Source organism: Sceloporus undulatus, chromosome 3 (assembly GCF_019175285.1).
Source record: "Sceloporus undulatus isolate JIND9_A2432 ecotype Alabama chromosome 3, SceUnd_v1.1, whole genome shotgun sequence".
NCBI lineage: Eukaryota > Metazoa > Chordata > Lepidosauria > Squamata > Phrynosomatidae > Sceloporus > Sceloporus undulatus.
The window spans coordinates 7,161,527-7,189,469 of NC_056524.1; the positions used below are offsets into that span (position 1 = coordinate 7,161,527).

General features: G+C 41.3%; 1 protein-coding gene across 1 annotated transcript; it reads left to right on the forward strand.

The window, feature by feature from the left end:
• The first annotated feature begins 2,717 nt into the window (after positions 1-2,717).
• On the forward strand, positions 2,718-27,943 carry ACER3 (alkaline ceramidase 3). The gene is given in 11 exon segments (XM_042458296.1): positions 2,718-2,799; positions 4,713-4,765; positions 5,943-5,995; positions 8,041-8,087; positions 8,090-8,121; positions 9,151-9,186; positions 12,679-12,737; positions 13,953-14,054; positions 20,299-20,403; positions 23,241-23,286; positions 26,985-27,943. Coding segments are annotated over 10 exon segments (558 nt in total). The 5' UTR covers positions 2,718-2,799; positions 4,713-4,741; the 3' UTR covers positions 27,039-27,943.

Here is a 27,943-nt window from a genome sequence, read left to right on the forward strand (position 1 = left end):
GCAGAATGAACTCAGGCTTGCTAGAGAGGTTAAAAAGATAAAAGGATTTTTTGGATATGTCTGCAGCAAAAGGAAGAAGAAGGAAATGGTGGGCCACTGCGTAGAGAAGATGGCAAAATGCTAACAGAAGCAGAGAAAAGGCAGAATTACTCAACACCTTCTTTGCCTCAGTCTTCTCAGAAAAGGCAAAGGTTGCTCAACTGAGGATAATGGAGCAGAGGACAGAATAGGGAATTTCAGCACAGAATAAGTAAAGAGATAGTAGAGGAACACCTTGTTAATCTAAATCACTTTAAGTCTCCAGGACCAGATGAACTGGATGGCTGCACAACTCTCAACGCTAAGTAGGATAAATCAGAAAAAAACTAGTGGTAGGTGTAGTGATTTGAACAGACTACAACTCTGGAGACCAGGCTTCGAATCTTGGCCCGACCATGTAAACCCACTGCGGGACTTCCGGCACATCATACTCTCTCGCCTCAGAGGAGGACAATGATAAACCCCCTTTGAAGAAACCTGCCAGGAAAACCACCATGACCTTAGGGTCGCCATAATTCCGAAACAACTCAAAGACACACCACATCACACAATTGCTTGGAAAAGTCCCACATTTTGGACTACAACTCCCCGAATGGCTGGCTGGGGATTCTGGGAGCTGTAGTCCAAAAGAGAGACATTTCCAAGCTCAGAGAAAAAACACAAGATTAATAAATAAAGCAGTGTAGTTGTAAACTGACTATAAACTGTCATTCTCACTTGAGCTTTGGGTCTTATTGTTGAGTCGTTGTTGCGTGCCTTCGACTTATGGCAACCCATGATTTCTGCAAACAAGCTTGTAAAATGTGGGCTAGACAAAGTAACTGTTAAATGGATCTGTAATTGGTTGACCGGCCGAACCCAAAGGGTGCTCAACAATGGCTCTTTTCCTCCTGGAGGGAAGTGACCAGTGGGTCCCACAGGGCTCTGTCCTGGGCCAGTGTTATTCAACATCTTTATCAATGATCTGGATGACAGAATTGGGGGCCTACTTATCAAATTTGCAGATGATACCAAATTAGGGGAATAGCTAATACCCAGAGGACAGGATCAAGATTCAAAATGACCTGAATAGACTAGAAAGCTGGGCCAAAGCTAACAAATGAAATTCAAACACGGAGAAAATGTAAGGTACTTGCACTTAGGGTGAAAAAATAAAATGCACAGATTAGGATGGGAGAGACACCTGGTGAATGAAACTACATGTGAAAGGGATCTGGGAGTCCAAGTAGACCATAGTTGAACATGAGTCAACAGTGTGATGCGGCAGCTTAAAAAGGCCAATGCAATTCTAGGCTGCATCAATAAAAGTATAGTGTCTAGATCAAGAAGAGAAGTAATAGTGCCACTGTATTCTGCTCTGGTCAGGCCCCACTGGAATATTGTGTCCAGTTCTGGGCACCACAATTCAAAAAGGAATGAGAAACTGGAGCGTGTCCAGAGGACGGCGTACTAAAATGGTGAAAGGTCTGGAAACCTTGCCCTATGAAGAACGACTCAGGGAGCGGGTGGGATGTTTAGCCTGGAGAGAGAAGGGTTAAGAGGTGATATGATAGCCCTGTTTAATATTTAAAAGGAAGTCATATTGAGGAGGGGGCAAGCTTGTTTTCTGCTGCTCCAGAGAACAGGACCCGGAACAATGGATGCAAAGCTACAGGAAAAGAGATTCCACCTCAACCTTAGGAGGAACTTCTGACAGTAAGGGCTGTCGACAGTGGAACACACTCCTCGGAGTGTAGTGGAGTCTCCTTCCTTGGAGGTCTTTAAGCAGAGCCTAGATGGTCATCTGTTGGGAATGCTTTGATTGGATTTCCTGCATGGCAGGGGGTTGGACTGGATGGCCTGTGCAGTCTCTTCCAACTCCTATGATTCTATGATTCTATCTCCTTGCTGCCAACACCTGATAGATCAGGGCATCGAAGGGACTCTCCATGCTGTCTTGGTGTGCCTTGCTCGCAAGTCTCAAAGGGTCCAGGTGCCATCAGCAAAAGGAGAAGCCTCCAGGAGTTTACTCTGGCATGCCAACAATATTATTACTGTTGTTATTATTAACCTTTATTATAAAGCACTGTAAATTTACACAGCGCTGTACGATACAATTTTTTAATTGGACGGTTTCCTGCCCTCAAGCTTACAATCTAAAAAATCCTGGCCCTCATTCTTTCCACTGCTGGGTGGTGGACCAGGTTCTTCCCAGGACCGCAGTCTCCAGGGGTCCTGGTCTACCTACAGAGAGGCAGGACAGAACACTCTACACTGGAAGGCAGACATCCTTCCAATGACTGTCTCCTTCCTTGGAGAGCTATAAGCAGAGGCTGGATGGCCATCTGTTGGGTATGCTTGATTGAGAGTTCCTGCATGGCAGGGGGTTGGACGGATGACCCTTCTGGTCTCTTCCAACTCTATGTCTATGATCCCCCTCTAAGGTACCCAACATCCCCATGCCCCCTAGAAAACCCTTGCTTGATGTTGTTTTGACTGTTAACTATTGTCCACCGTATGAAAAGGGAAGGAATTTTTTTTTCTTGTTAAAGGAGCAATGCAGCTAGGAATAACCTCACTTGTTTTCCTCCCAGAAAGGTTTCATTTTGTGAAGAAATTTTAATCATTAAAGGGCTTGGTACCTCCCATTTTTCTTTGGCATCTTTCTTCCAGGGACACTGTTAGTAACTGATTTTCATTCTACCTCCAATCTATGGTGCAATCAGAGCTATAGAGATGGCCTTGAAAAACGGTACATCATTGCTTATTTGTGTGTCACAGGTAAGTGTGATTTCTGGGGAGCTCAGACAACTCTGCAAGTGTCAAGGGCTGGGATTTTTAATTCTGTGCTTATCATTCCAAACATCAAGGCCAAGTAGCAAAGGCCGATAACATGGAATCCTATATTCAGGTGGGTGGTTTAATGGCTAAAACAATTTACCATTGCCTGCTTAAAACATTTTACATGTGTATCTTGACATGTCTCAACAACGAATCCCTGTAATTGTGTGAGACATGATAATTACTCTCCCTGCAAGGCAATGGGTGCTGTTTACGATGCCCATTAGCTTTTCATTCAACATTTCCACACAGTTTGTTAACAAATCCATACACATAGAAAACTTCACTTCAGAGTTTCCTATAAGTATTAGGAGTCTGTTAGAAATTCATTACATATATTCCTTTGCTCATTGCTTTGTGCTGATGCTAAAGGGAGACCTAACAGCTGCTGTTCTCCCCAATTTATCTCTCCCCAAGGCCCTGATCAGGCTTTTAATAAGCATAGTCTAATGTGCTAGAGAACACCTTGAGGTAAGGTATGCTGCTTTTGAAATACTGCAGAGAAAGAGAAAAGCTTTTATAGTGGTGGTGGTGATATTTTGTGTGCCTTCAAGTCATTTCTGACTCATAGCAACCCAAGGTGAACCTATCACAGGTTTTTCTGGGGCTGAGAGTGTGCACATGTCCATGGTCCCCCCAGGTTTCCATGGCAGAGCAGGGACAGAACACTAATTTCCAGTTGTAGTGCTCAAACCAGTACACCACACTGGGGCTGTGCAGACAGCTATAATTATTCTCTGAATGAGAGCTTAGTAGATTCCCAAATGAATTATTCCCAGGCTAAAATAAAGCTATTGTAGAACATTGAATTGGAAGAAACCACAACGATCATCATATCCAACCCCCTACCATGCAGGACCCAGAATCAAAGCACCCCCCGAAAAGATGGCCATCCAGACTGTTTGAAAACCTCCAAAGAAGGAGATTCCACCACACTCCAAGGGAGTGTGTTCCACTGTCGAACAGCTCTTACTGTCAGGAAGTTTCTCCTAATGTTTAGGTGAAATTTCTTTCCGTAGTTTGAATCCATTGCCCCAGGTCCATTCTCTGGGGCAGCAGAAAACAGCTTGTGCCATCCTCAGTATGACTCCTTCGGTAATTAAACAGGCTGTCTATATTACCTCTTACCCTTCTCCACGCTAAACATACCCAGCTCCCATTTCACCATTTTGGTTTGTCCTCTAGACAACTCCAGCTTCTCAACATCCTTTTTTTTTTTTTTTTTTGGTAGTTTTATTTTCTAGAAAATGACAATTGGGCAGGAACATAAACAGAGGTGCTATTTAATGGCAAAAGTAATTAACTTAAGCCTTAACAGACGGCCCCTGTGCCAGCCTGGGGTGAAAGTAGGGCTAGATAGGGCTGGGCGTCCACCGCCCAGCCCTACCTTCACCACCCGTGTGCCTGGCCCAGCATGTCAAGTGTATTGCTGGTGCCCAGTTACATCTCTCTTCTTGCTCACACCTGCCTGCTTATACACTTTTGCCCTACACTTTCTCCAAAGAACTGGGAGCCTCTGGGTTCCTAGGCACTTTGCTAGCCCAGCAACTTCCAAGGCCAGACTTGCTTGGCCTTAATAGCAGAAATATGTCGAGTACCACTGTATCACTCTGAAAACAGTTAATTTCATCTGATTTTTGGCAGCTAAGCTGTGTCAGGGATGGTGGTAGTACTTGGCATGCCTTAGGAGCCTTGAAAGGAAACTGGTAATGGTAGATCCCTGAGCCCAGTCCAGAATGTAGTCTGGTTTGTCAGGTAATGATATTATTGTAACCGTGTAGTGTCAGGAGGGGACTAGTTTATTGTGTCGCATAATGAGGCTTTCCCATCTATGCTTTCTTCTTTGTTTTCAGCTGTGGGATTGGGCTCATGGTGCTTTCACATGACTCTAAAATATGAAATGCAGGTCAGTATGGGTTCATGTGTGCACAGAGCTTTTCTGTGTCCCTTTCCTTGGTGTCTTGTTCCTGGAATTCCTTTCGAGGTGGTAGTGTATAAGTATTTACTGTATTAAATCTAAGCAAGTATCTGTGTTACAGTATACAAAATAAAAAAAAAACTGATGGTAAAAGTGTTGGTATAAGGACATCAGGAGTCCTGGAAATAATACAGGAGGCCTGACAAGCCTAGGAGGGGGGGGGAAAATGCATTACTAAGGGCAAGGGGGTTTCAGCTGGAACTAGGACTGCCTTAGCTACTTGGCTTGTCAGGCCTCCTGTGTTTTTCCAGGACTCCTGAATGTCCTTTATACCAAACACCTTTTACCCTCAGTTTTATTTTTTATTTTGTATAATGTAACACAGATACTTGCATGACACAGAGACCAGGAAATGAGCTATGAGGAAAACTCCAGCTTGGATCTGTCCTCTGGCCGAACTCGCTAGATGGCTTGTTGGTAAGCTTACAGTTTCACCATGGGCATGTCCTTCCACAGTGTGGGAATAAAATTAATTCCTTTTGAAACACTGTTGTAACAGTCTCTTTTTTGCACCTGGCAAAGACATTTTCATCTTTTCATGAGTTTTTTACCATCTGAAGGTTTTATTACTACAGCTTTTATCCTCACTATTTATTTGTATTTTAGTCTTATTGCAACAGCTGTAAGCCACTCCAAGAACTATATATTAAAAACAAGTATAAAAATTGATTGACTAAATTGAAGTCAGGTCATGTATGTAATGCACTCTAATCAAGCTACTATTACATCATAGTAATCACAAATTAGCATTTATATTGGATAATGCTAGGTGCTTAGTACAGTTATCATGGGATGCACTGTTTGCTCCCCTGGGCTGTATATTATATAGCCAAGGTTCTGTCATCTGCGTAGGGTGAGGCCCATAATTCTTTTATTCCAGGAAGTGAGTACTTACTACTTAATCAGTGAGTAATGTTCATTATTTTCAGCTGCTGTAGGGTCCAGCTTTTGTCAGACCTGGGAATGTCTTGACAAAATGTGGAATAATTTCCTTCTCTGTTTGCTTCACATGGCAACGCTTAACTAAGGGCTGCCACCCTGATTCCATTTCTTTACTGTTTTCTAGTCATGTGTGTAAGAACTGATTTTTTTTTTTTTTTTGTAGCTATTGGATGAGCTGCCCATGATCTACAGTTGCTGCATGTTTGTCTACTGCCTGTAAGTAATCATTACTAGTCTGTCTGTACCATCTGATATGTTTAATACATCTCCACAGACATTATTTTATCTTGCTTACATGGCGCAGAAATCATGCTGACATCACCACGGGGCTCTAAACACTGCAGCTTGTTGTTGATAACAAACACCTAGCTGCAGGACATTTCCTGTTACTATACCTATTCTGAAAGACTTCTTTCTAGGAAACATTGGCCTTCCCCCTTATTTCTTCATAAGACGAATGCAGAGAGAACTACTGAGGACATGATGGTCACTTCACCCTTCCTGCTTGTTGTCTTTCCTCTATAGTATAGTCTCACTTCAACACCACCACCATCCCAGAACAGTTTGAAAGTACATCAAGCAGAGCGCAAATGGCTGGGAGGGACATTTGCAGAGGATATATGGTATGCAGCATGGTTCAACCATCCAGAGACTACATCTGAACTGATCTGGAGTCCTAGTAGACTAGCCTGTTACAGCCCAGCCAAAATAAAGCTGCTCGGTCACAGTGGAGGTTGGTTTTTTCAATGACCGCATGCATCCTAAGAGTCCGAAGTCGCAACCAAAGCATCTGAAGATGCCAGCCACAGATGCTGGCAAAACATCAGAAAGAAACTCTGCTAGAACATGGCCACCGTTCCCAAAAAACCCACAAAAAACTATGGATGCCAGCCATGAAAGTCTTCGATCCCTAGTAGACTGCGAGTTAAACATAAGTCAACAGTGTGTACGGCAGCTAAAAAGGCCAATACTATTTTAGGCTACATCAAAAGACGTTATAGTGCCTAGATCAAGTGAGTATAGTGCCACTCTCTTCTGCTTTGGTCAGGCTACAACTGGAATACTATGTCCAGTTCTGGGTACTACAGTTCAAAAAGGATGTTGACAGTTGGAGCGTGTCCAAAGGGGGCTACCAAAATGGTGAAGGGTCTGGAAACCATGCCTTATGAAGAAAAACTTAGAGAGCTGGTGTCTCTTAGGCTGGAAAAGGGACGGTTAAGAGGTGATGCGATTCCCTGTTTAAGTATTTGAAGGGGTGTCACATTGAAGATAGAGCAAGCCTGTTTCTGCTGCTCCATAGACTAGAGCACAGAACAATGGATGGAAGCTACAGGAAAGAATTCCAGCTCAACATTAGGAGGACCTTCCTGATAGTAAGAGCTGTTCAACAGTGGAACACATTCCCTCAGAGAGTGGTGGAGTCTCCTTCTTCGAGGTCTTTAAGCAGAGGCTGGATGGCCATCTGTAGGGGTGCTTTGATTTTGAGTTCCTGCATGGCAGGGTGTTGGTTTGGATGGCCCTTGTGGTCTCTTCCAACTCTATAATTCTATGATTCAATCCCTGATTTCATGGATTTTCTTTCTTTATACATAAGTCCGTCACTCACAATTGCTGCTGGGCAAATTGAACCTCAGGAGGCAGTTACCTCTGAACACCACATGCTAAGAAAAACTTAGCAAGAGGGCCTGTTGCCTTCATGTTGTATTCCTTCCTTCGTTGAGGCATTTGGGTTGGTCATTATGGGGGAAACAAGGGCTGGGCCCGGTGGGTCAGTTAATGTTCCCTCCTCAATTGGTAAGGCAGATTGATGAGTGCTTCCTTTGGCTTGCTTTTAGTAAGCACAACTTTGGCCTGACACTACTTGGCATCTTTTAAACCCTAATATGGGATGGGATTGCTTTCACATCTCCCCAGCTGAGTGAGAAACTGGGTGGGTGGGCAAGGGAGCTTTAATTTCCAGGCTTTTTACTAGAAGCTCAATTTGCTGAATGAAGCCTGCCTATTATCAGAATTGTGCCTATTGTGCAATTTTGCCAGAGCACAGATTGGCATTGGCTCAGAATGGTTCTGTGGAGTTTGCTGCCAGTTCTCTGATTCATACAGTTAGGATCCAAGGAGCAGCTGCAAATTCGGGAAGCTCCTCCAGTCGTACTCTGTCCCCTGGATAAGCCTTTATATACACAAGCCTTAGAGGACTAAGCATTAATGAATTTCTTTGTCATTTCTGTGCCTCTCTCCTTTCATGTTTGCCTCTCTTTCAGGTATGAATGCTTCAAGTACAAGAAAACTATCAATTACCCTCTCTTGTTTCTATATTAGCCTACAGCATTGGCGTCACCATAGTAAGCAGTGTTCCACTGTTAATTTTTTTAAAAAATAAAGTAGTGGAGTAAACCCCCATTTGTAAATAGCATTCTTTCTTTAGTCTACCCATGTCTCTCTTTCTCGTGTAAATCCAAACACTCCCACCAAGACTCAAGATGACTCAAGATCACTGTCACCATTAAAAGCAGAGAATGTACTCCTGACCTTCAAATAAATAGCTAGAAGAGAAAAGATGCTACTAGAACCCACTTTAATGTAAACTGGCTCACTCACAAGCAGATATAGTAGCAGAAGTTTCCCAGATAAATTGCAGTTGGCATTCCAGCCTAAGATGTGTAGAATATTCTTGCAGCTGCCACAGCTTGGCTCCTCCAGTTGTCCGAATCCAGAGAACACTCACGTTTGCATACTGAGTCTCAGGGGAGTGCAACCCCCATCTAGGACTGATTGCAAACTTCCATCTAGATTTGTCAGTTCCCCACTCATTACCTCTGTCATAGTGGAAGAAATAGTCAGTAAATTTTCCCTAAGGTGTGTTAGTTGTCACTTCAAACATATTCAGTTTATTGCTAATGAATTGATAAACATTCACACCAAGGGTACAGCCTTTTTCTACAAGCATGCCACAAATCTGGCTCAGAGTGCTTTCTACTGCCCTCTACTGCACAATACACAGCCACCTTGTTTCCCCTCTCTTAGGTGATTTTGGGAAGCAGGCAGTAGTGCAAGGCTGGTGGGAAATTGGAGACTTGACTTTATGCCCTATAACCAGGCTTATAGTTCTCATGCCACACCTTGGCCACTCCTGATAAAAGCCAGGATGAGCAGGGAGAAGTCCAGTGCTTAATGTGAAGCATCTACTTTGCATGTCGAGAATTGCAGTTTCAATCCCTAACATCTTCAGTAAGGCTAGAAAAGAAACTGCAGAACCACTGTGATCAGTGGAACTAGTACTGGATGAGCTGGATGGACCCGTGGCATGCCACTATATGGGGCAATTTCCATTTTTAATGCTGTTTCTGTGGCACTTTGTGTTACTTTTGCAGGTATACTTGAATTGGAAACAGCCTGTGTTTCATCAGGTAACTGGTCATTTTTATTTTTAGTTGGTAAACATGTGGAATGTATACATGGGTCACTGAACTGTTAAATGCGTTCCTTAGGCACATTGATGGAAATAGTATTTCTTGAGGAAGCAAGCTAATTTGGCCCTTCCACCAGGTCTCCTTGTAGGTGGTGTTTGCTAAAATGGATTTTGCAGTTATAAAGTAGCTCTAGGCACAGTTTATTTATTTATTTATTTGATGCTACATTTCTCTCACGAAAGGGACCCAAGATGGCTCACTAATATACCATCTAAAAACTTTACAATAAAATATGCCTATAATAAAGTGTGTAAAATAAATAAATTGTATTACTACAACAAAGATATATAAATAGTTTTTAAATACCATTACAGATATTAATTTTTATGGTTGTGCACAAAATCAAATACACTGAGCCCTTGATATCCACTGGGGTTTGGCTCAGGACTCCCGCCCCCCATGCATACAAAAACATTTGCGGATTCAGGTCCTTATAATACAATGGCACTGGGAATTTGTGTTCCTTATCTAAAATAGTAAATTCAGGGTTTGTATTTGGAATTATGTATTTGAATATTTTCAAGCCGGATGGTTGAATCTGTGGATAAAAAAAATCATGGATAAGAAGGTTGACTGTATTAACATTCTCATGTGCAATACCTGTTCTTGTTATTAGTTTTTTATAGCCTGCCTTTCCTCAAGGCTGGAACTTAGATGGCTAGAATAACTTTATTTCAATATATTCTTTTCTTGCAAACCTCTTTGTAATCTACAGCGCTATATAAATTAATAATAATAATAATAATAATAATAATAAATGTTTTGTGTAAAAATTTAGTAGGGCTGCAAGGAATTAGCTAAAATACTTTTGAGGGGAACTGAGCTTGCAGGCCACCAATTAATTGATCATCCCTGTCTTGAAGTAGAGCAACCCAATTCCTATGCAGGTGTCAGGAAAAGTGGCTAAAAGTTTGTGTTTTTTAACATTGCTTTTTATTGCTAAAACGTCGTAAGCAAGCTTTCTCCCACCCAACTGTACATCTTCTCAGAACTCATTTGCTGTTCATTCTCCCTTCCTTTAACAGTAGGATTGCCAAGAGTTCCTTATAAGCAATGCCCTTTATTTGAGGGTTGGAAAGCTTTTTGTTTTGTTTAGATAGAACAAGATGCCCAAAGAAATCCCATATTTTGGAGTGTGGGCCCTTTATAAAGACAAAAATGTGGTATTCTGTAATTTATATGTGGATGTGGTGATTTGTTCCCTTTTGAAGGTGTTAAATTGGATTTTGTTGAGTAAAACATTCTGTTACTGGCAGAAACCGCTCTTCTTGCATTCAGTTCTCAAGAAAATTAGAGGGTTTATGGCAGGGAGACATAATGTCTAATTAATGTCTAACATAATTAAGCACTAGTAAGCCTTAAGCTTGCAGCATTGTGTCTTTGTTCTAAATGCCAAGATAAATAACTTACCTTGATAGAGCACGAGTAGAAAAACTCCTCTGTTTCCCCCATGTAGAGCATATTCAGCCAGGACTGTATTCAAATGTGTTTGAGGCTCTGAATATTTAATACAGATTTCCCAACCTGGCACCCTCCAGATGTGTTGGACTAAAACTCCACTCACCTGCAAACAGAATGGCTAATGAAGGGAACCATTTTAAGGAAGGCTGGTGTAATGTAATCCACAAATCAGCCTGGACAGTTGTGGACTTCCAGATGTTATTCACTTAAATTCTCATCAGCTCTAGCCAGCATAGTCACTGGTGAAAGATACTGAAAGTTGCAGTTCAGGGAAACTGACTCCCCCCGCCACTGCCACTTGGTAGTAGGGAAAGGGTGCACACTACCTTTGTGAAATTTGAGGAAATTGAATGAGGGTGGTATGTATGGGAGGAGGAGGGCATGTTAAGGAAAAAGTGTGCATTGGGTCAGAAGTGATTGTCCTTCAGATGTTTTGAAACATGAGCTCCTGTAGTATTTCACCACTGGCTACGCGAATAGGATTGATGGGTAAAAAATATGAGGTTTACAGATGTCCACTCTTGGTGCTGCGGGGGTGTTCTCATGTACCTATGTGTGCACATGAGAGAAAGGGATGCTATGGGATTGCCATACATCAAGGATGAGCAACTGTCAAACATCAAGAGGCCATATTGCTCCCCCCAGGGGACCTTGGAAGGCCACATACCCACCCAAAAATGTATTTATTCCTTTATTTGTTTTTTCATTTATTTATTTATTTATTTATTCTCCTCAGATGCCTCCTCATGTACCATGGAGGGCATGGGGCAATTTTGGACATTTTTGGCCCAGGAAGTGCCCTTTTTCCAGCAGGAAGTGACATGCAAGTCAGTCTAGAACTAGGAAGGATTTGGTAGAATTTATTTGTTTACTTAATTTAGTACAGCCTTTCCCAACCTGCCATTATCCAGATTTGATGTACTACTGTGACCATTACAGTCCTAGCTTGGGCTGTTTGGAGCTTTTGTCCCAGTGAAAGAGCATCAAGTTAGGGAACGGTGAATATACCGGTGAATCAAGGTATCAGCAAGATGCTTGCATTCTTTGTGGTAATCTATATGTCTGGACTAATTTACATGCATCAGTAGTTCTGGCTGTACAGGGTATGTTGCATTGTTGCGAAAGTGGAACTATAAGGATGTTATCAGCCTTCGATGATTCTTCAATCTTTTTTTATAGCATTGAGGAACAAAGAGGGAAGAAATACAGTGGGGGGATAAAAGCTGAAAGTGAATTTGGCAAATCAAAGAACATATAAACAGCTGCTTTTGTAGTGAATGTAATGTTGAAGGAAGAAGATAAAAGAGGTAGTAGTACAAACAAAAGAGTTATTGCGGAAAATATTTTATCTGGCCCTATGGCAGATATTGAAGCATTATCTTAGCAGCCTGCTCCTGGGACTCCATAGACTCTGTCTAGAAGAACTTGAAGACTTTGGGGTTTCTTGCATTAATGAATTTTTCTAAGCAAAATTCATCACATTAGATACACATGGTTTCAGAGGCCACAGAGAAGAATGTGCATCAATACATTTTATCTTTTTCTGTTCTTCTAAACTTGGTTTGTCCTTCAGTTTATTCCAGTGTGAAGTTTCAAAGCAACTTTAAACTAAATCTTAAATAGTCTTGTCTATGTTCGGTGGTGGCTTCCAATGTCCCTGGGGCAAGATATCCATTCTTTAGTCCAGTCTTGTAAAGAGCTATCCAAAATAGATCCCCAAAATAGATTGCCCCCAAAATAGGCACATCATTTTGGGTAACTTGAAGTTTAGACTAAAACCCAGACTGGATCCACTACCTTACTGATAAGACAGCTATCAGCTGCTCATATATATGTTAAGCTGATGTGGAATACCTTTTACACAAGGAAACATACCATTGAACCAACTTGGAAGAAGAGAGCATGATGTTTTGCACAATGTGGTATAGATTAAAATTAACAGTTCTTTTTCTTTCATTTGCACCACAGGTTATGTATGGGACACTAGTGGCTGTTCTAGTGCTACGCTCAGTATATATAGTGTTATGGTAAGTAACAATGAACCAGCAACCAAGAAAACAGAATTGCTGAGTCTTTCCCAAAGACCTTGTAAACTAAGTTAGTATTTCCAGTCCTCATTAAACTGCTGGAGAGGAAATGCGTCAGGGATCAGTAATTGTATGACCATGCACTGATTTCCTTGTTAACAATAGTTACTCCTGTGGTTTGCGCCAGAACTTTTTAAAAAGTATTTTACAACTCCCAGTGGTAAACTACTGTCAGGATGCAGTTACCACTGGAATTGCTCTCACTGTGCTGTTGATCTCTATTAAAAGCTCAGTCTCATATGGTCAAGAAATGAATATATCTCTGCATGTTTCTAAATTCTATGAGGAATAGCATTGCTGCTTTAATGTTACGTATTTTGGCCATACCTATCCTGAATATGTTTGCTCAGATGTAATTTCCACTCTGAATTTGGATTCAGCTTGCTCATGCATGAGGGCACTTTAAAACAAAGATGACTATCCTTTTGCCCCTCAAATGTTTTGGTCCACAAGTCCAGAAATTTCCACCCGGCATTGCCGGTGGTAAGAAATTGAGGGAATAGTAGTGCCAAATATTTTTCAGGGTCAAAGTGTCCCCACCCCTGATTTAAAGTGGAGATGACATCTTTTTTTGGTCTAGGAGATAGTCCCTGCACTCCCAGAACCCTTCATGGGTTGCCTATATCCACCTCTGCCATCACACACTGCTGCTAAAGTTTGAAAACAAATCACAATGCCATAATTTGGCGACAAACTATAGAAACTTGCATGGGTTCAGAGACCACAAAAATGGCTGGAGATTTCCTGTTATCCACCCCTACTTTAGATTAAGCAGAGTACAGTGGTGTAAATTCAAATCGCCAGAAATTGCATTATGATTGGAGAGGATGCATGATGACACAAGTTACTTAACCAATAACTACTGAACCAGCCACTAAAATGTAGGGTAAATAAGCTGGCCTCTAGTATGATCAGAAATTAAGCAAAATTACTTTTGTAAATTGTAGCTGCCAAACTTCCAAGCCAGCATGGCCAGTGGCATTATGGGAACTCTAGTCCAAACAAATAACTTTTCCAGGTTCTGTACAGAACCACCATTATGTTCTCCCACCTCCCATAATGAACAAAGACTATAAATATAGAACAACATGTGGTTGAAAGTCATTTAAGGTACTGTACTTAAGATTTCATCCTGCCTATCACCTTTCTCTCTAGGGTATACCCATGGCTCCGAGGACTGGGTTATACATCTCTGACTGTTTTTTTGCTGGGCTTTTTCCTTTGGAATGTAGACAATATTTTCTGCGATAAACTGAGGTAAGTAAATATCTATCTATCTAGATAGATAGATAGATAGATCTTCTTCCCCTGCAACAATGACAGTTAAATCTTTTGATAATCTGGGTGAGTCAAGGAGCCACCAAACAGCCTTACTGCTCCCTTTTCTGAAAGGTGTGTTCACTTTCCCCCTAAGCATACTGTTAGCTGAAGGCTGCCTTTTGATCACAGAGCTTGGCCTTCAGTGGTAGAATTCAAAGTCATAGCCATGTTAGTCAGGATCTATATATGAAAGTAACTAACTGAGAAAAAGAAGTCTGGAGCATAAGTTTTCATAGACTGAGACTACTTCATCAGATGCGTGGACTGAAGCAGAGTATGTGTGTGAAAAGTAATGGAAATGCAAAGCCTGTGTGTATGGTAGTGTGAGCTAGTGTGGCGTAGTGGTTTTGACTATGACTGGGGACCAGGGTTCAATTCCTACTCTGCCATAAAACCCACTTGGGCATGTCACATGCTCTCAGCCTCAGGGGAAGGCAATGGCAAATCTCCTCTGAACAAATCTTGCTAAGAAAATGCCATGATAGTTTTCCCTTAGGATAGCTATAAGTCAGAAATTATATGAAGGTGCACGCACGCGCGCACACACACAGAGAGTTTAGTTTTAACAGCAGTTATTTCAGGACAGCTTTAGGAGGAAAGATATTGCCTAAAGCCAAGTTACTCACATGGCGGAGTCTTGGAATATAGTATGTTGCCGCCTAGGAACCAGTAAGAAGATGTGGTAAAATATACAAGATAGCCCTCATGAGACTGGAATATGAACTAGTCTTCTAATATGTGTAGTGTGCCAAGAAAACATGTCCCTCTTCAACTGCTGTTGGTGGACTGAAGTTTGTGGCTATATCCCAACTTCGCTGTTTCTCTTTCCAGTCTCCCCTTGATGTTTTTTAGTTTGAGGACTGCTTTTTTTGAGGTCTGAGATGAATGCCCAGGAAAACTGAAGTGTTTTGCCACTGGTGTTTGTGTATTCCCATTCCTAATATCTGATTAATGTCCATTTATCTTCTGGCACAGACTGGCCTGTTTGCCCAGTGCAGATTGCTGAAGAACATTGTTTACGGAGGGTGGCATATATCACATTAGTAGATGAGCAAATCAAAGTATCTCTAATACCTAAATTACCTATAAAGCCCTAAATGGCTTGGGCCCAGGATTCCTGAAGGACCGCCTCTCCCCGTACATTCCGCCTCGCACCCTCAGAACATCTGGGCAGCAACTCCTGAAGGTGCCTGGGGCTAAGTTGGCTGTTACAGCCAGAAGATCTTTCTCCATAGCTGCCCCAGCCCTTTGGAACACGCTGCCCACGGAGCTCCGCTCATCTTCCACCCTGGCCCAATTTAGGAAGGGTCTAAAAACCTTCCTATTTAATCAGGCATTCCCCGACTAAATATCCTGTGGGCCTCCCTCCTCTCTCGTGGCCGTGAGGTTGGGCTAAGGGGTTGTTTTTATTGTTTTTAGGATTGTTGTTATATATGTGCTTTTAATCTGTATGTTGTTGCACTTTGGTGCATTTTGTTAGCCGCCCTGATCTTTTGGAAGGGCGGGGTACAAATAAAAATTTTATTATTATTATTATTAATATTGTGAATGATGTGTGTAGGCCCTGTCATGACATTTCCTGAGTAGATGTGTGGGCAGAGTTGGCATCTGGGTTTGTGGCAAGGTCTTATACCCATCTCACTATCCATGTTGTGGGTCCTCCTGTAGATAAGTACAACTGCAGTTGGGCAGCTGTCTGTGGGCAAGTAAAGGTCTTCCTTGCTTTTGAGAGGGCAGAATTATTGTCCAGAATAGGTTGCAATTCATTGATGATTTGTCTCAGGTGGAAGCTGTATGTAACCACAAGTGGAGTTCTGCAATTTCCTGTCTTTGATCTATTCTATAAAAAAGAGCCATTGTAGCTTAATGGTTTGAATGTTGGGCTACAACTCTGGCGACCAGGGTTAGATTCCCAGCTTAGCCATGAAACCCATTGGATGACCTTGGGCAAGTTACATGCTCTCAGCCTCAGAGGAAGGCAATGGCAAACCGCTTCTGAACAAATTGTGCCAAGAAAATCCCATGATATGCTTGCCTTAGGGTCACTGTAAGTCAGAAAAAAACTTGAAGGCACACAACAACATAATAGATTAGTCCTGGGTACAAACTTTGCCTTCTTGATTTGTTGTTGTTGTTGTTTTTTAACATTACATAGTAGGTACTGTATCTTGATTTAATTGTTATAATGTCATATTCAGATGTGATACCCACATATGAAGGGGTAAAACAGGGTTGTGTTTTGGCTCCTACTCTATTCAATATCTACATTGATTCACTGGTCAGAGTATTGTCCGGAGAGAACTTCCATCCACCTAAACTGGCAGGGAGATCTATTTCCACATTCCTTTATGCAGATGATGCAGTTCTCTTGTCTTTAACCTGTGTAGGACTGAGAAGCCTCTTAAGAACCCTGGGAACATATTGTAACACAGAACAATTAACAATCAACTATGAAAATCCTAAAGTTCTAATTTTCACTCAGAAAAAATGTAAGCATCGTTGGCAAGTGAATGGCTACCAACTTGAAAAGGTTAAATCATACAAATATTTGGGAGTAATTTTTCATTGTTCTGGATATTGGAGAGCCCAAATCTCCTATGTAATTGCAAATATGCAACGGAGTTACAATTCACTTATCTCCTTCTTTTATAGCAAAGGCGTCCAACACATTCCCTCAGCTATTCAGGTGTTTAAAGCGAAGATCCTCCCCCAAATGTTATTTGGTGCACAAATATGTGCGTTTAAAAATATTGCAGCCATTGAAACTGTTCAGTCAAAATTTCTGAGAACTATTCTCAGCTTGCCAAGCTGTGTACCAAATGTTTTTCTCAGGTTGGAAGCAGGGTTAATTTCTATTGGATCACAAATATGGATATATAAATTAGATTATTGGTTAAAGATGTTATTTACTCCCAAAGGCCTAGTCCCCTTGACTCTTAATGATATATTTCAGTCAAGATGGAAAATGCTGGCTGAGGAAAAAGTGCAATCCTTGGGCTTCTCACAAGCTGTTATTCTAGCCACGGGGCACGCAAAAGCCAAAGAGAACATCCGCCAGCGTATACAGGACATTGAACTACAAAATCATATAAGTGCAGCCTCTTTATGCTCAGCATTTAAAGAGCTTTGTCCTTGCTGCATATTTGAAAAATCTAACAAATCCAAAGTATAGGAAAGCCTTTGCCCAGGCCAAATTTAATGTACTTCCATAGGCCACACTTGCGGGAAGATATAATAACAAACCATTCTGTGAACATTTATGTCCCCGTGGGGTCTGGGGAGGTAGAAACAGTGGGACATGTTTTATTGTAGTGCACCTTTTACTGGGATCTGCAGCATTGTTTTATAGTACCAATTTTACAAAACATACCAGGTAAACCTGATACATTTTACATCGATTACATTCTGGCCGATCAGCAGCCAGGGATTACAACCAAGGTGGCAAGTTTTTGCGTTGCTGCAATAGCTTGTAGATGAAAAATGGTGTCTTAATTTTTAATTTTTACTCTATTGATTTCATCTAGTATTTGTATTTGAAGGGATTTCACTCTATTATAGCCCCCAAGCTGTATTCCCATTGTATTTGTACTGTAGCGTTTGCATTGGTTTTTTTTTTTTTTCCTTTTCTACTGAGCATTGTATAATATTGTTATATACAATGGGAAGGGAAGCCATGCATGAGGAACGCTTAGGGAGCTGGGGATGTTTAGCCTGGAGAAGAGAAGGTTAAGAGGTGATATGATAGCCCGTTTAAATATTTGAAGGATGTCTATTGAGGAGGGAGCAAGCTTGTTTCTGCTGCTCCAGAGACTAGACCTGGAACAATGGATGCAAGCTACAGGGAAAGAGATTCCACCTGAACATTAGGAGGAACTTCCTGACAGTGAGGGCTGTTCGACAGTGGAACAAACTCCCTCGAGTGTACTGGAATCTCCCTCCTTGGGGTCTTTAAACAGTGGGTGGATGGCCATCTGTCGGGGATGCTTTGATATGGATTTCCTGCATAGCAGGGGATTGGACTGGATAGCGCTTGCAGTCTCTTCCAACTCTATGATTCTATGATTTTATATTGTTTTATGCTGGTCATTGACCGTAATAAAATTTCGTTTCATGTTTAGCTGATCCAAACTTCAAGAACCAGGACAGCACGGTAGTGATAAAATACTATAGCTTTATTTTGGATTCTTTAGACAGAGATGTGCCAGAGACTTGTTAGCGTCAAATCTGAACTTTCCCTGAAAGTTTTTTAGGCTTTTCCCTCCAGCCCCCTGTGGTGATCCCTGGGGCAGTGAGCCCTGTGCGTGGCTATTACTCCCAGGGAGTCCCGTAAACCTCCCTTCTAGGATCTCCTAGGTCCCTATTCCCACTCCGTGCTGAGCGGAATGAGACCCCTTGAGGTCCTATATCTCGCTGCCACCACTCAGTGAATTTTCCAAACAACCTATGTTTCCCTAAGCACACACTGAGATTTGCAAGGGACCTCTCTAGTTTAAGCAATCAGTAATCAGTACCCGAGCTAAGACGCGTGTCCAGGAGCAGAGAGAGAGACAGCAGATACTTTTAAAGAAAGATGTTTATTTTAAAGAAATAGCATAGGATAGGAAGATATCACTCATGCAAGGCCTTCTTTCCTTGCAGGTATAGGAAGCATAGTTACAAAGAGTTCATTTCAGGCAAGCTATTGGATAAACATAAAACCTAGACGCACTAACTAACACAGTTCCTAGCTACTCACACAGGGATGGGATTTGCAGTCCTTGTTCCCTCAATTCCCCGGATCACAGTCAGCACCCTTTGAACTACATCAAAAGGTGCTTTAAAGTCTCTGCATTTCTCCAGCTACCCATCTCCCGTATCTGTCCTAGGGAAAGGGGGGTCTTATCTTATTTGCCAAGTCTTATCTTAGGAAGTAAAGAGGATCGTAAAACAACCATTTGCCCCTGCTATCGCCCATCTGTCTCTCCCCTTTTGCATTTTACTCGGATTGCAGCTCCCTTCCGAATTTCCTTTTCTTCTCTATATTGCTATTCCACCCTTTGTTTTTCCTCATTCCCTTTATCATGACAGATCCATAACTTTTGGATATGACATATAATTCCATGTTGCAGTTCCATGAGTTTGGCATCTTGTTGTAATTCCATGAGTTTGACATCTCTGTCTTATGGATCTTGGCCTCCACTGTTTTAGAACAGAAAAGGTGCCTTTCCTACTCAAGAATATATATTTTAGGATAAAGAGATAGTCTGACAGTAAGAAAGTAACGACTGAGAATATAAACACGACAGATAGTAGTTATGTGTTATGATATATCATGGATGATCGTTAAATGTTGTTTTTCATTTTATATGTTTTTAAAACTTAATAAAAACCATTTATTAAAAAATAAATGTATATTTTATTAACGCCAACTTCAAGAAGATTTTCAAAATATAGTCATCTTATATTAATATACATGCCTAGCCCATGTTCACATACTACTGTATATACTCATCTATAAGTCTAAAAATTTTAGTCAAAATATTGAAGCCAAAAACCTAGGATGACTTATCCACTGGTCAATGTAAATACTATACTTTGACTCTTATTAAAAAGGGAACCATCCCCTGGTGAAAGGCAAGAGTGCAATCTGTCCTGAAAGCAGTGACCTCCCTCTACTCTCTCGTCCAGCCAGCCTTTAGTGTGAGCCAAAACGGTTATGTCTGCCTTAATATTGTAGGATCTTTGGCATTGTTTTCCTTTTCTTCATCATTTAGATCCTTTGTTGTATGTCCCTAAGTTTTACCCTCAACTTATCCAAGGGCCATATCAATATCCATAATTTTGTCCCCAAAACCTGCCCATAATTTATACATGAGATCGACTTATAGTCAAGTATATACGGTATGTACTATCCTCACTTTATTCTTTTTTCCCCCCTTCTCTTTCTTGGTAGTGAAATTCATATTGCCTGTACTTCACAGCTGGAAAAAGTAATTTCAGCCTTATAATTGGCTGGCCTAGAGCATCCTTCCCTCAGCTTAGTATCTTCAAATTGTATTTAACTACACCTTCCATAATCCCCATACTGTTGAGGGAAGATTATGGGCATTGTAGTCGGATAATCTAGAGGGCACTACATTGGGGGAAAATGGCATAAATGAAGCCTGTGCAACTGTGTTCTTGTTTTTTCCTCTTTCCACAGGGGGTTTCGTGCCAGGCTACCTCCACTTGTCAGTGTTGTGACACAGTTTCATGCTTGGTGGCACATCTTTACAGGCCTCGGCTCCTACCTTCATATCCTGTTCAGGTATGATCATCTCCCCTTCTTGTGTGTGTGTGTGTGTGGAGTGGTTCCTAGTCTATGCCATACCAGTTGTCTAGATGTTGTTATTTTCCTTCTAGAAAGTTAAAAAAATATTTGCTTGGTACAAAGTTTTGTTCAGCCAGTGTGGCGTAGTGATTTTGGTGTGGGACTAGGACTCCAGGGGACCGGGGTTCGAGTCCCTGCTCAGTCATAGCAACCCACTGGGTGACCTTGGGCAAGTCAAGCCCTGTCTGAAGAGATCTTGCTAAGAAACTCCAGAATAGGTTCCCCTTATGTTTGCCATTATATGGAAATGACTTGAAGGCACACAACAACATGATTTGAAGTTGCATTCTAGGGTGCCTCCCTGCCACACACCCTCCAAAAGACAGCAGCAGTGAGCAAGGAGACCAAGGAGGTGGCAGTGAAGACTAGGTGGGGCTGTTTGGCTATTCACCCTCTCCACCAGGGGCCAGTACAGAATGTGGGCTAGTTGCAAACAGCACTTCCTGCTGAGCTGCCATCTCAATCTTAGCACTACTACCCAGGAGGTCTGGTATATGATATCATTATAATTATGTATGTATGTATGTATGTATGTATGTACAGTCGCCCCTCTGTTTTCGTGGGGGATCCGTTGCGGATTTTCAACTGGGCTATTGTGTATCCATCTTCCTGCTTTCTCAACTTTCTTTGGAAAGATGGTGAGATTAAGATTTCTTTTCTACCTGAACTATTATTAACCTTTATTTATGAAGCGCTGTAAATTTACACAGCGCTGTACGTACATACAATCTTTTAGTTTGCTAGATTAGATGATAGCTTCTATGTGAATATAGATTAAAGCCATTAGTAAGCTTTTGTTCTTAAACTACAAACTGCGTATTTTTTATTTTTGAGTCAGTTCTTAGGGAAGTATAGTTATACAAAAGCACATTTCTGCTACTCTGCTGTTTTAAAGCTGGGCTCTAACAGACTTGGTTTTGATATTTTGATATTTAAATATTTTTGTTTCCTTAAAAAAGGCTGAAGCCTTAGGAAACTTAAATTACCCACAAAACTAAAGGCAGCTTATAATATTTAAAACAAACATAGCTAACAATTCACAACATGAAAAAGTTAAAAATGAAATTAAACTGTCAAAAGGAAAAACCTTTTAACAAACAGCAAATATCTGGCGCATTATGCAAAAATCTAGCACATTATGTAAGGGGCTTTTCTCATGAGCAGTCAGGCTTCCAAAACCCGGCAAGGAAAAAGTCTACCTGCTTGTGGAAAGATAGCAAGGATGAATGCCAGTCTAAACTCCCAGTGAAGGGGGTTCCAGAGGCTAGACCAGCCGCCAACAAGCCCCTTTACTGTTTTCCCACCAAATGTATCTGTGGGGGTGATGGAAAAGAGATAAGGGCCTCCCTAGAAAATCTCAGAACACAGACAGATTCATACATGAGAATATGGCCTGTTTAGACTGGCCATTAAGGGGTGTATGGGGGTGGAGTCGGGCCGTTGCGTCAACATGACGCACGGCCTGACTCCACCCCCAGGGCGCCACGAAGCTGCCTACCACTCCACACAGCATGCGGCATCATGGCACTCCTCCGGCGCTGTGTTCTTATGCTTTTTGTGGCTCCTTTTTGCGCCGTGGAAAGGCCACATCATCAGCGTATTGATAACACCCCGCACCATGTCTCCAGATGATCTCACCAGTGGCTTCATGTAAATGTTAAACAGCATGGGGGACAGAATGGCACCCTGAGGGACGCCAGATGTCAGCTCTCTCATAGAGGAGCAGCTGTCCCCCAGCATCACCATCTGGAATCTGCCCAAGAGGTTGGAACTCGTGTATAAGTCTAGCAATTTTAATCAAAATATGAACCAAGAAAACCTGGATTGACTCATCCATGGGTCAATGTAAGTAGTGTAACTGATTAAAAAAAAAAAAAGGAACCATCCCCTTCTGTGAGCAGAGTGATGAAAGGCAGGAGCTTAATCCATCCTGGGGCAACCTAAAAGAAGCACCAACCTCCTCCACTGTCTCTGCCGTGGCCTTCTGGCCTTTTTGAATGCCTGGGCAGGAAAATGGTGGCAGTGGCAGTTCTTTGGCACTTCCCTTCAAAGGAGTGCCAAGAGAGTTGAGGGGTCCCCCAGGGCAGACTAGGCTCTTGCCTTTCATCACTCTGCTCAGAGAAGAAGATTCCAGCAGTGTTATTCCAGAGATGAGGAATCAGATTTTCAAGGATTTGACTATGACACCTTGTGTTTGTCAGATTTTCTTGGTTAGAATCAGACAAGATGATCACATTAAAACTAAAAGATGTAATCGCTGCTAATGCAGTCCCTGTTTTCTTTGCCTTTTCATCCTTTTTGACATGTTTTGACATTTTTCTTGGCCCCATCTGCACCTGGTTGTCTCACCCACACATCACACAGTCACCATTACCGTAGTTCCCTCCTCATTCATCCAGCTTTTTAGAGTGAGCACAAACAAGTATGCCTGACAGATTTTTGTAAGTTCTTTGCTTTGTCCTTTACATTCTTTGTTACATGCTCCTAGGTTTTACTTTTGACCTATCCACAGGTTATATCAAAATCCATAATTTTGGTCCCAAAACCTGTCCTCAACTTATACATGAGATCAACTTATACTTTAGTATATGTGGTTAATAACTTCTCGTAACCCACCAGCAATGCACAGTGTCCTGCCAAGTTCTTGTGATGGCTTAGCATCCAAGAGGCTTTGCTTCATTGTGTTGGGTGGTTCGCAAAGTACTTGACCCTAAGCCAAGATACCCAAAATGCTTCTTTTAATTGTGTTGCTTTTTTACTTCCCCTGCTTCTAGCTTATATTCAAGGACACTTTACCTGAAGTACAGACCGAAGGTTAAGGTAAGCACTCTGAACTTGTAGAATAATTTTGAGAATTATATGGCAGAGGAAGGCCTTTCTTATGTCTGGGGCTTGTTAAAACAAACCATGTAATAGTAGTGATACATTTTTTTGTTTTTGATTTTTTTGTTATAGAAAAAAACAAAAGCTACAGCATACGTAAAATCTGCACTGTCAATATAACACTGAAAAGAAGATATAAGGGTGCATTGGATCCTGAAATCTATTTATTTTATTCAAAGATTTATACATAACATACTATTTATGTTTACCATTCCAGAACATAATAAACAATGTCCATTTTACCCAATAAATTCATGATTCATTTGTGAAATGTATGTGAACCTGCTTGAGTTCTTTTAAATTTTGTCACAAGTACAACTGTCGAATTCTTTCAATCCAAACCTCCCAGAAACAGAGTGAACTATAAGCTTTTCCCCAGGTATTCATTGTATGCAGCTAGGTCAGAAGGTATATTAGAAGTTCTAAATCTTATTTAACAATGGATTAAGGTAGCACAGCTAAACAAATCCATTACCAGACACTGAACTGGTCAATGTTAAAGTACTTCTGCTGAAATGAATTGATTAGTGGATGTAACAACAATATATGAAAGAGAGCTGCATATTTCGATCCAGAACACCGAGATGGACTTTGCATTTGCTAACGTGGTATTTTGAATGGACTCACTATAGCAGTTTGTCCAAATACATGCATGGACAGTGATCTGCAGCAGACATCTTTGGAGCATGGTAGCGTTAAGATTGTGTAGCTCTGCTGTTTGAAGATTCAGAAGGAGTACAGACAAGCATGGAACAGGACTTTACCCCTCCTCTCTTATCTTGTTGGGCTACCTCTCTCTTATCTGAAATGCTTGGGACCTGAAGTATTTTGAATTTGGAATTTTTTCACATCTTGGAATATTTGTATATCCATAATAAGGTACCTTGGAGTCAAAACATGAAATTCAATTATGTTTCATACACACCTTATATGCATAGCATGAAGGTAATTTTATGTGCAATTTTTAAAATAATTTTGTGCATAGAATCATAGAGTTGGAAGAGACCCCAAGGGCCATCCAGTCCATGCGGGAACTCTCAATCAAAGCATCCCCGACAAGATGGCCATCCAGCCTCTGTTAAAGACCAAGGAAGGTCTTTAATCAAAGTTAGTGTATACTTAGCCATCAGAAAACAAAGATGTCACTATGTCAGCCATCCTTGTAGACAATTTTGGATTTTGGAGTATTTTGAATTTTAGAATTTTGGATAAAGGATACTCAACCTGTAGTTTCATTTCAAGCTAAAAGGAATTGGTAATAAAATAGACTGTGCTCATTAGACAGTAAGAACATCATACTGTATATCCTAAGATGAACAGCTGTTAAGCCCATTCAGGGAAGCTAACTTACTATCTGCAGTTGAAATCACTGTTTACTCATGTTCTGCATATTTGGAGCAAAATCCCCTCCTTCCCAAATGCAATTTTGAACTAACACATCAGATGTGTATGAAAGCAGGATTTTAAAGAGACAAAAACTTACTCAGTGCCATAATAATGAAAGGTACTACCAACCCTCCCCCCCCCCAAAAAAAAACATGGCTGGGGAGTAGTGGTGGTTTTGAGGTTACTTCTTGTAAATATTTTTTCTTAATGCTATTTCTACTCCCACTCCTGTAAAAACCTCTTACTCCTTACTCCTGCTCCTCAGCTTTGGGGAAAATCCCCAGTTGCTTTGCAAGGCTGGTGTTTGTATGTGTGTGTCTCTCTTTGCCTCCCAGTCCCTTCCCCAGTGCAGTATAATAAAATTGTTTTTGGTGTTTGCATGTGAAATATAAAAACAGGAATAAGGAGTAACAAATATATTTTGTTACTCCTTATTCCTAATCCTACTCCTGTAAAAACCTCTCACTCCTTTATTCCTTACTTCTTATTCCTACTCCTACTCCCCAGCCCTGCAAAAAACAGACCAGCTGCCAAGAGCTTGCTACATTTCACAGCCTTTAGGGTCTACAAAGCAAAAGAACACTTCCCTTGTAGAATAGTTGTATAGATAGGTATGGCAATCCAAGAATACTGTTGAATGGAGCCGCAACAGGACATGGGGCTGTTTCTAGCATACATGATCAAAATTATTATTTGTGTGGCACAGGATGAGATGGAAATACATTACAGTGGTCCCTCCAAATTTGTTGGGGTTAGGGATGAAGGACCCCCATGAATGGAAAAACTGCAAATAAAAAAACACCATTCTTTTTATCTGAGAGGACACTGCTCTAGGAATCTTTAGGTTCTCCAGTGCAATTCTGTGACCAGAATCTGCCAGAAGTTGATCGTAGAATCATGCTGGACAACCTACAAAGGCCTAGAGAAGTGTTTTGTCTAGGAACTCTATGGTAAATTTCTGGCAGAGTTGCACTGAAGGACGTAGAGATTCCTAGAGAGAACGTACTAAGCAAATCTGCAGATAATCAAATATGCAAAAGTGAAAACCGCAGATATGGTGGGCCAACTGTATAGCCTTGTTTTATTTTAAAGATACCTACCATTTGCTAAAATAAGCTTTCAAGGTCAATTACATTACAAATATGTAAGGTTACAGCCTCCCTTTAACTCTGCAATGTGAGACAAGAAGCAGTTCATGCCAAGCATACTTTATAATAAGACCTCCCTTCAGCCTCCATCTTGAGGGAGAGAGAGGCAGGCTAGCTCCACCAGGCCTGCCTGGAAGAAGACAAGCCCTCCCTTCATCCACCATCTTGAGGGAGAGAGATTGTATTCTATTGCATTTTTGTTCTGTACACCGCTATGATCATTGCGGAATAGCGGTCTATAAATAAAATGTATTATTATTATTATTATTAGTAGTAGTAGTAGTAGTAGTAGTAGTAGTAGCTGGCCTTCCCCTTGCCATAATGGGTCTTCCTGAGAGGCAGCAATGCGTGTCTCATGCACTGATAGCAGCAGCTAGGCGTATGCTTCAGTTCTTAAGTCCTAGAATTTGAGATCTTGGGATCCAAGTACTTCTGTGGCCGTGAGAATGTGTGATGGTTCATGTGAACTCCTGTCATGTGAATGAAAACTAATGTCAGAATGAGCGTATAAGCAACATGTCAAAACTGGTAGCTGCTTATATCTCTTCCCTGTTTTCTGTTTTAAAATAAACCACCGGCGATCTTAGCCATACATTGTGAAACGGGGTGGGGTGCGTTAGGTCCTTTTGGCAGTTCAGCAGTTATTTGCTAATCTGTGTAGATTTACCAAATACAGAAGGAGAGATGCAAGAGTAATTCTTCTCTGAATACAGAACATCTCCATAGTATAAACACTCAATCATCTTAAGTTGTTTACCATTATTGCCAAGTGTTGTTTTGTTTTTTACTGGCTCCTGTGCCTTTAGCAGTAATTTGGTCTCTGGACATTGACACAGGGTGATAAAAACCTGCAGGCACTGAGATGTAGAGAACTACAGTTGAAGCAGCTTTTAAAAGTACAGGAGCAGAGCAGCTCTGTATGTGATCACCTGGCAACTATACATCTTACTCTTTCTTGCCTTATATGCAAACCCTACCAGCCTATTTGGGAAGCATTTAGAAATAAATAATTAGATAACAAGAGGAAGAATGAGATTGTTTATTTTCTCACCCAACAGTCTTAAGAAACATTTTCTTTTTTTCCCCCATTCCTTTCAATAGTTTCTCTTTGGGATTTGGCCTGTTCTCCTAGTAGAATCAACTAAGAAGCAATGACAAGGAACATCTGGCCAAAACTGAAGAGCTGCCTACCATGGATGCATAAGGAGATTCCGCAACCATTTGGACAGATGTGTTGGAAGTTCTTGGGCGTGCAAACCCCTTCCCCTCACTACTCCTGGAGTCATGGAGAAATCATGTAGAACCAACGTTTCTCTAAAAACAACGATTACAGGTTTTTCCTGTGTTTGAAGTGTCAAAACAAGAGTGCAGTCTTCTTGTGTACCTGTTGAATAGCTTGAAAAAGTTGGGCCAGCATATTGGGCTGGTCATAGAAAACTGATCCCGTTTTCTCCTTGAAAGCAGGTTACTGAGGTTTGAGTTTGGCTGATCATCTGTGGTTGAACCTTAAAACACTTGTAACTGAATTGTGAGAAACATTGGAGCCAAATGATGAGGAATGATCCATTTGATTTATAAGGGACTCAGTGTTCTGTAGTGCATTTTAGTGTGTCCACTGCTACATTCTAATGGTTTTGGGCACTGTATTTTGTCATTGTCTTAGAAGTGATGTCTTTAATGACTAGTGCAAATTAAGGACAGCCAAGGTAGATGTGCTGTTCTCCTGACCATCTCTTTTTCTCTTCAGAATGTGGGATATTAATTGTGAGTTTTCTTGATGTGCAAAAGCACAGTGCCCCAAAGTTTTAAAAAACTGTACCATCACCTCTAAGATCCTTCTGCTTTTAGTGGATGACCAGATGTCCTGCCAACCAATTACTTTGTTCTTGATGGAAATAATTATCAGTTGGACATGGAAATAGTTATCAGCTGGAGAAACATAGCCCCAAATGCCTTGTAGGGTGGATGAGGAAACTGGAATAGTTTCTTTTTCCTTGCAGTACGTTTTGGTTCAGCTTTCAGCAAAAAGTTGGCTATACTCACTCCCTAGGATATGAATC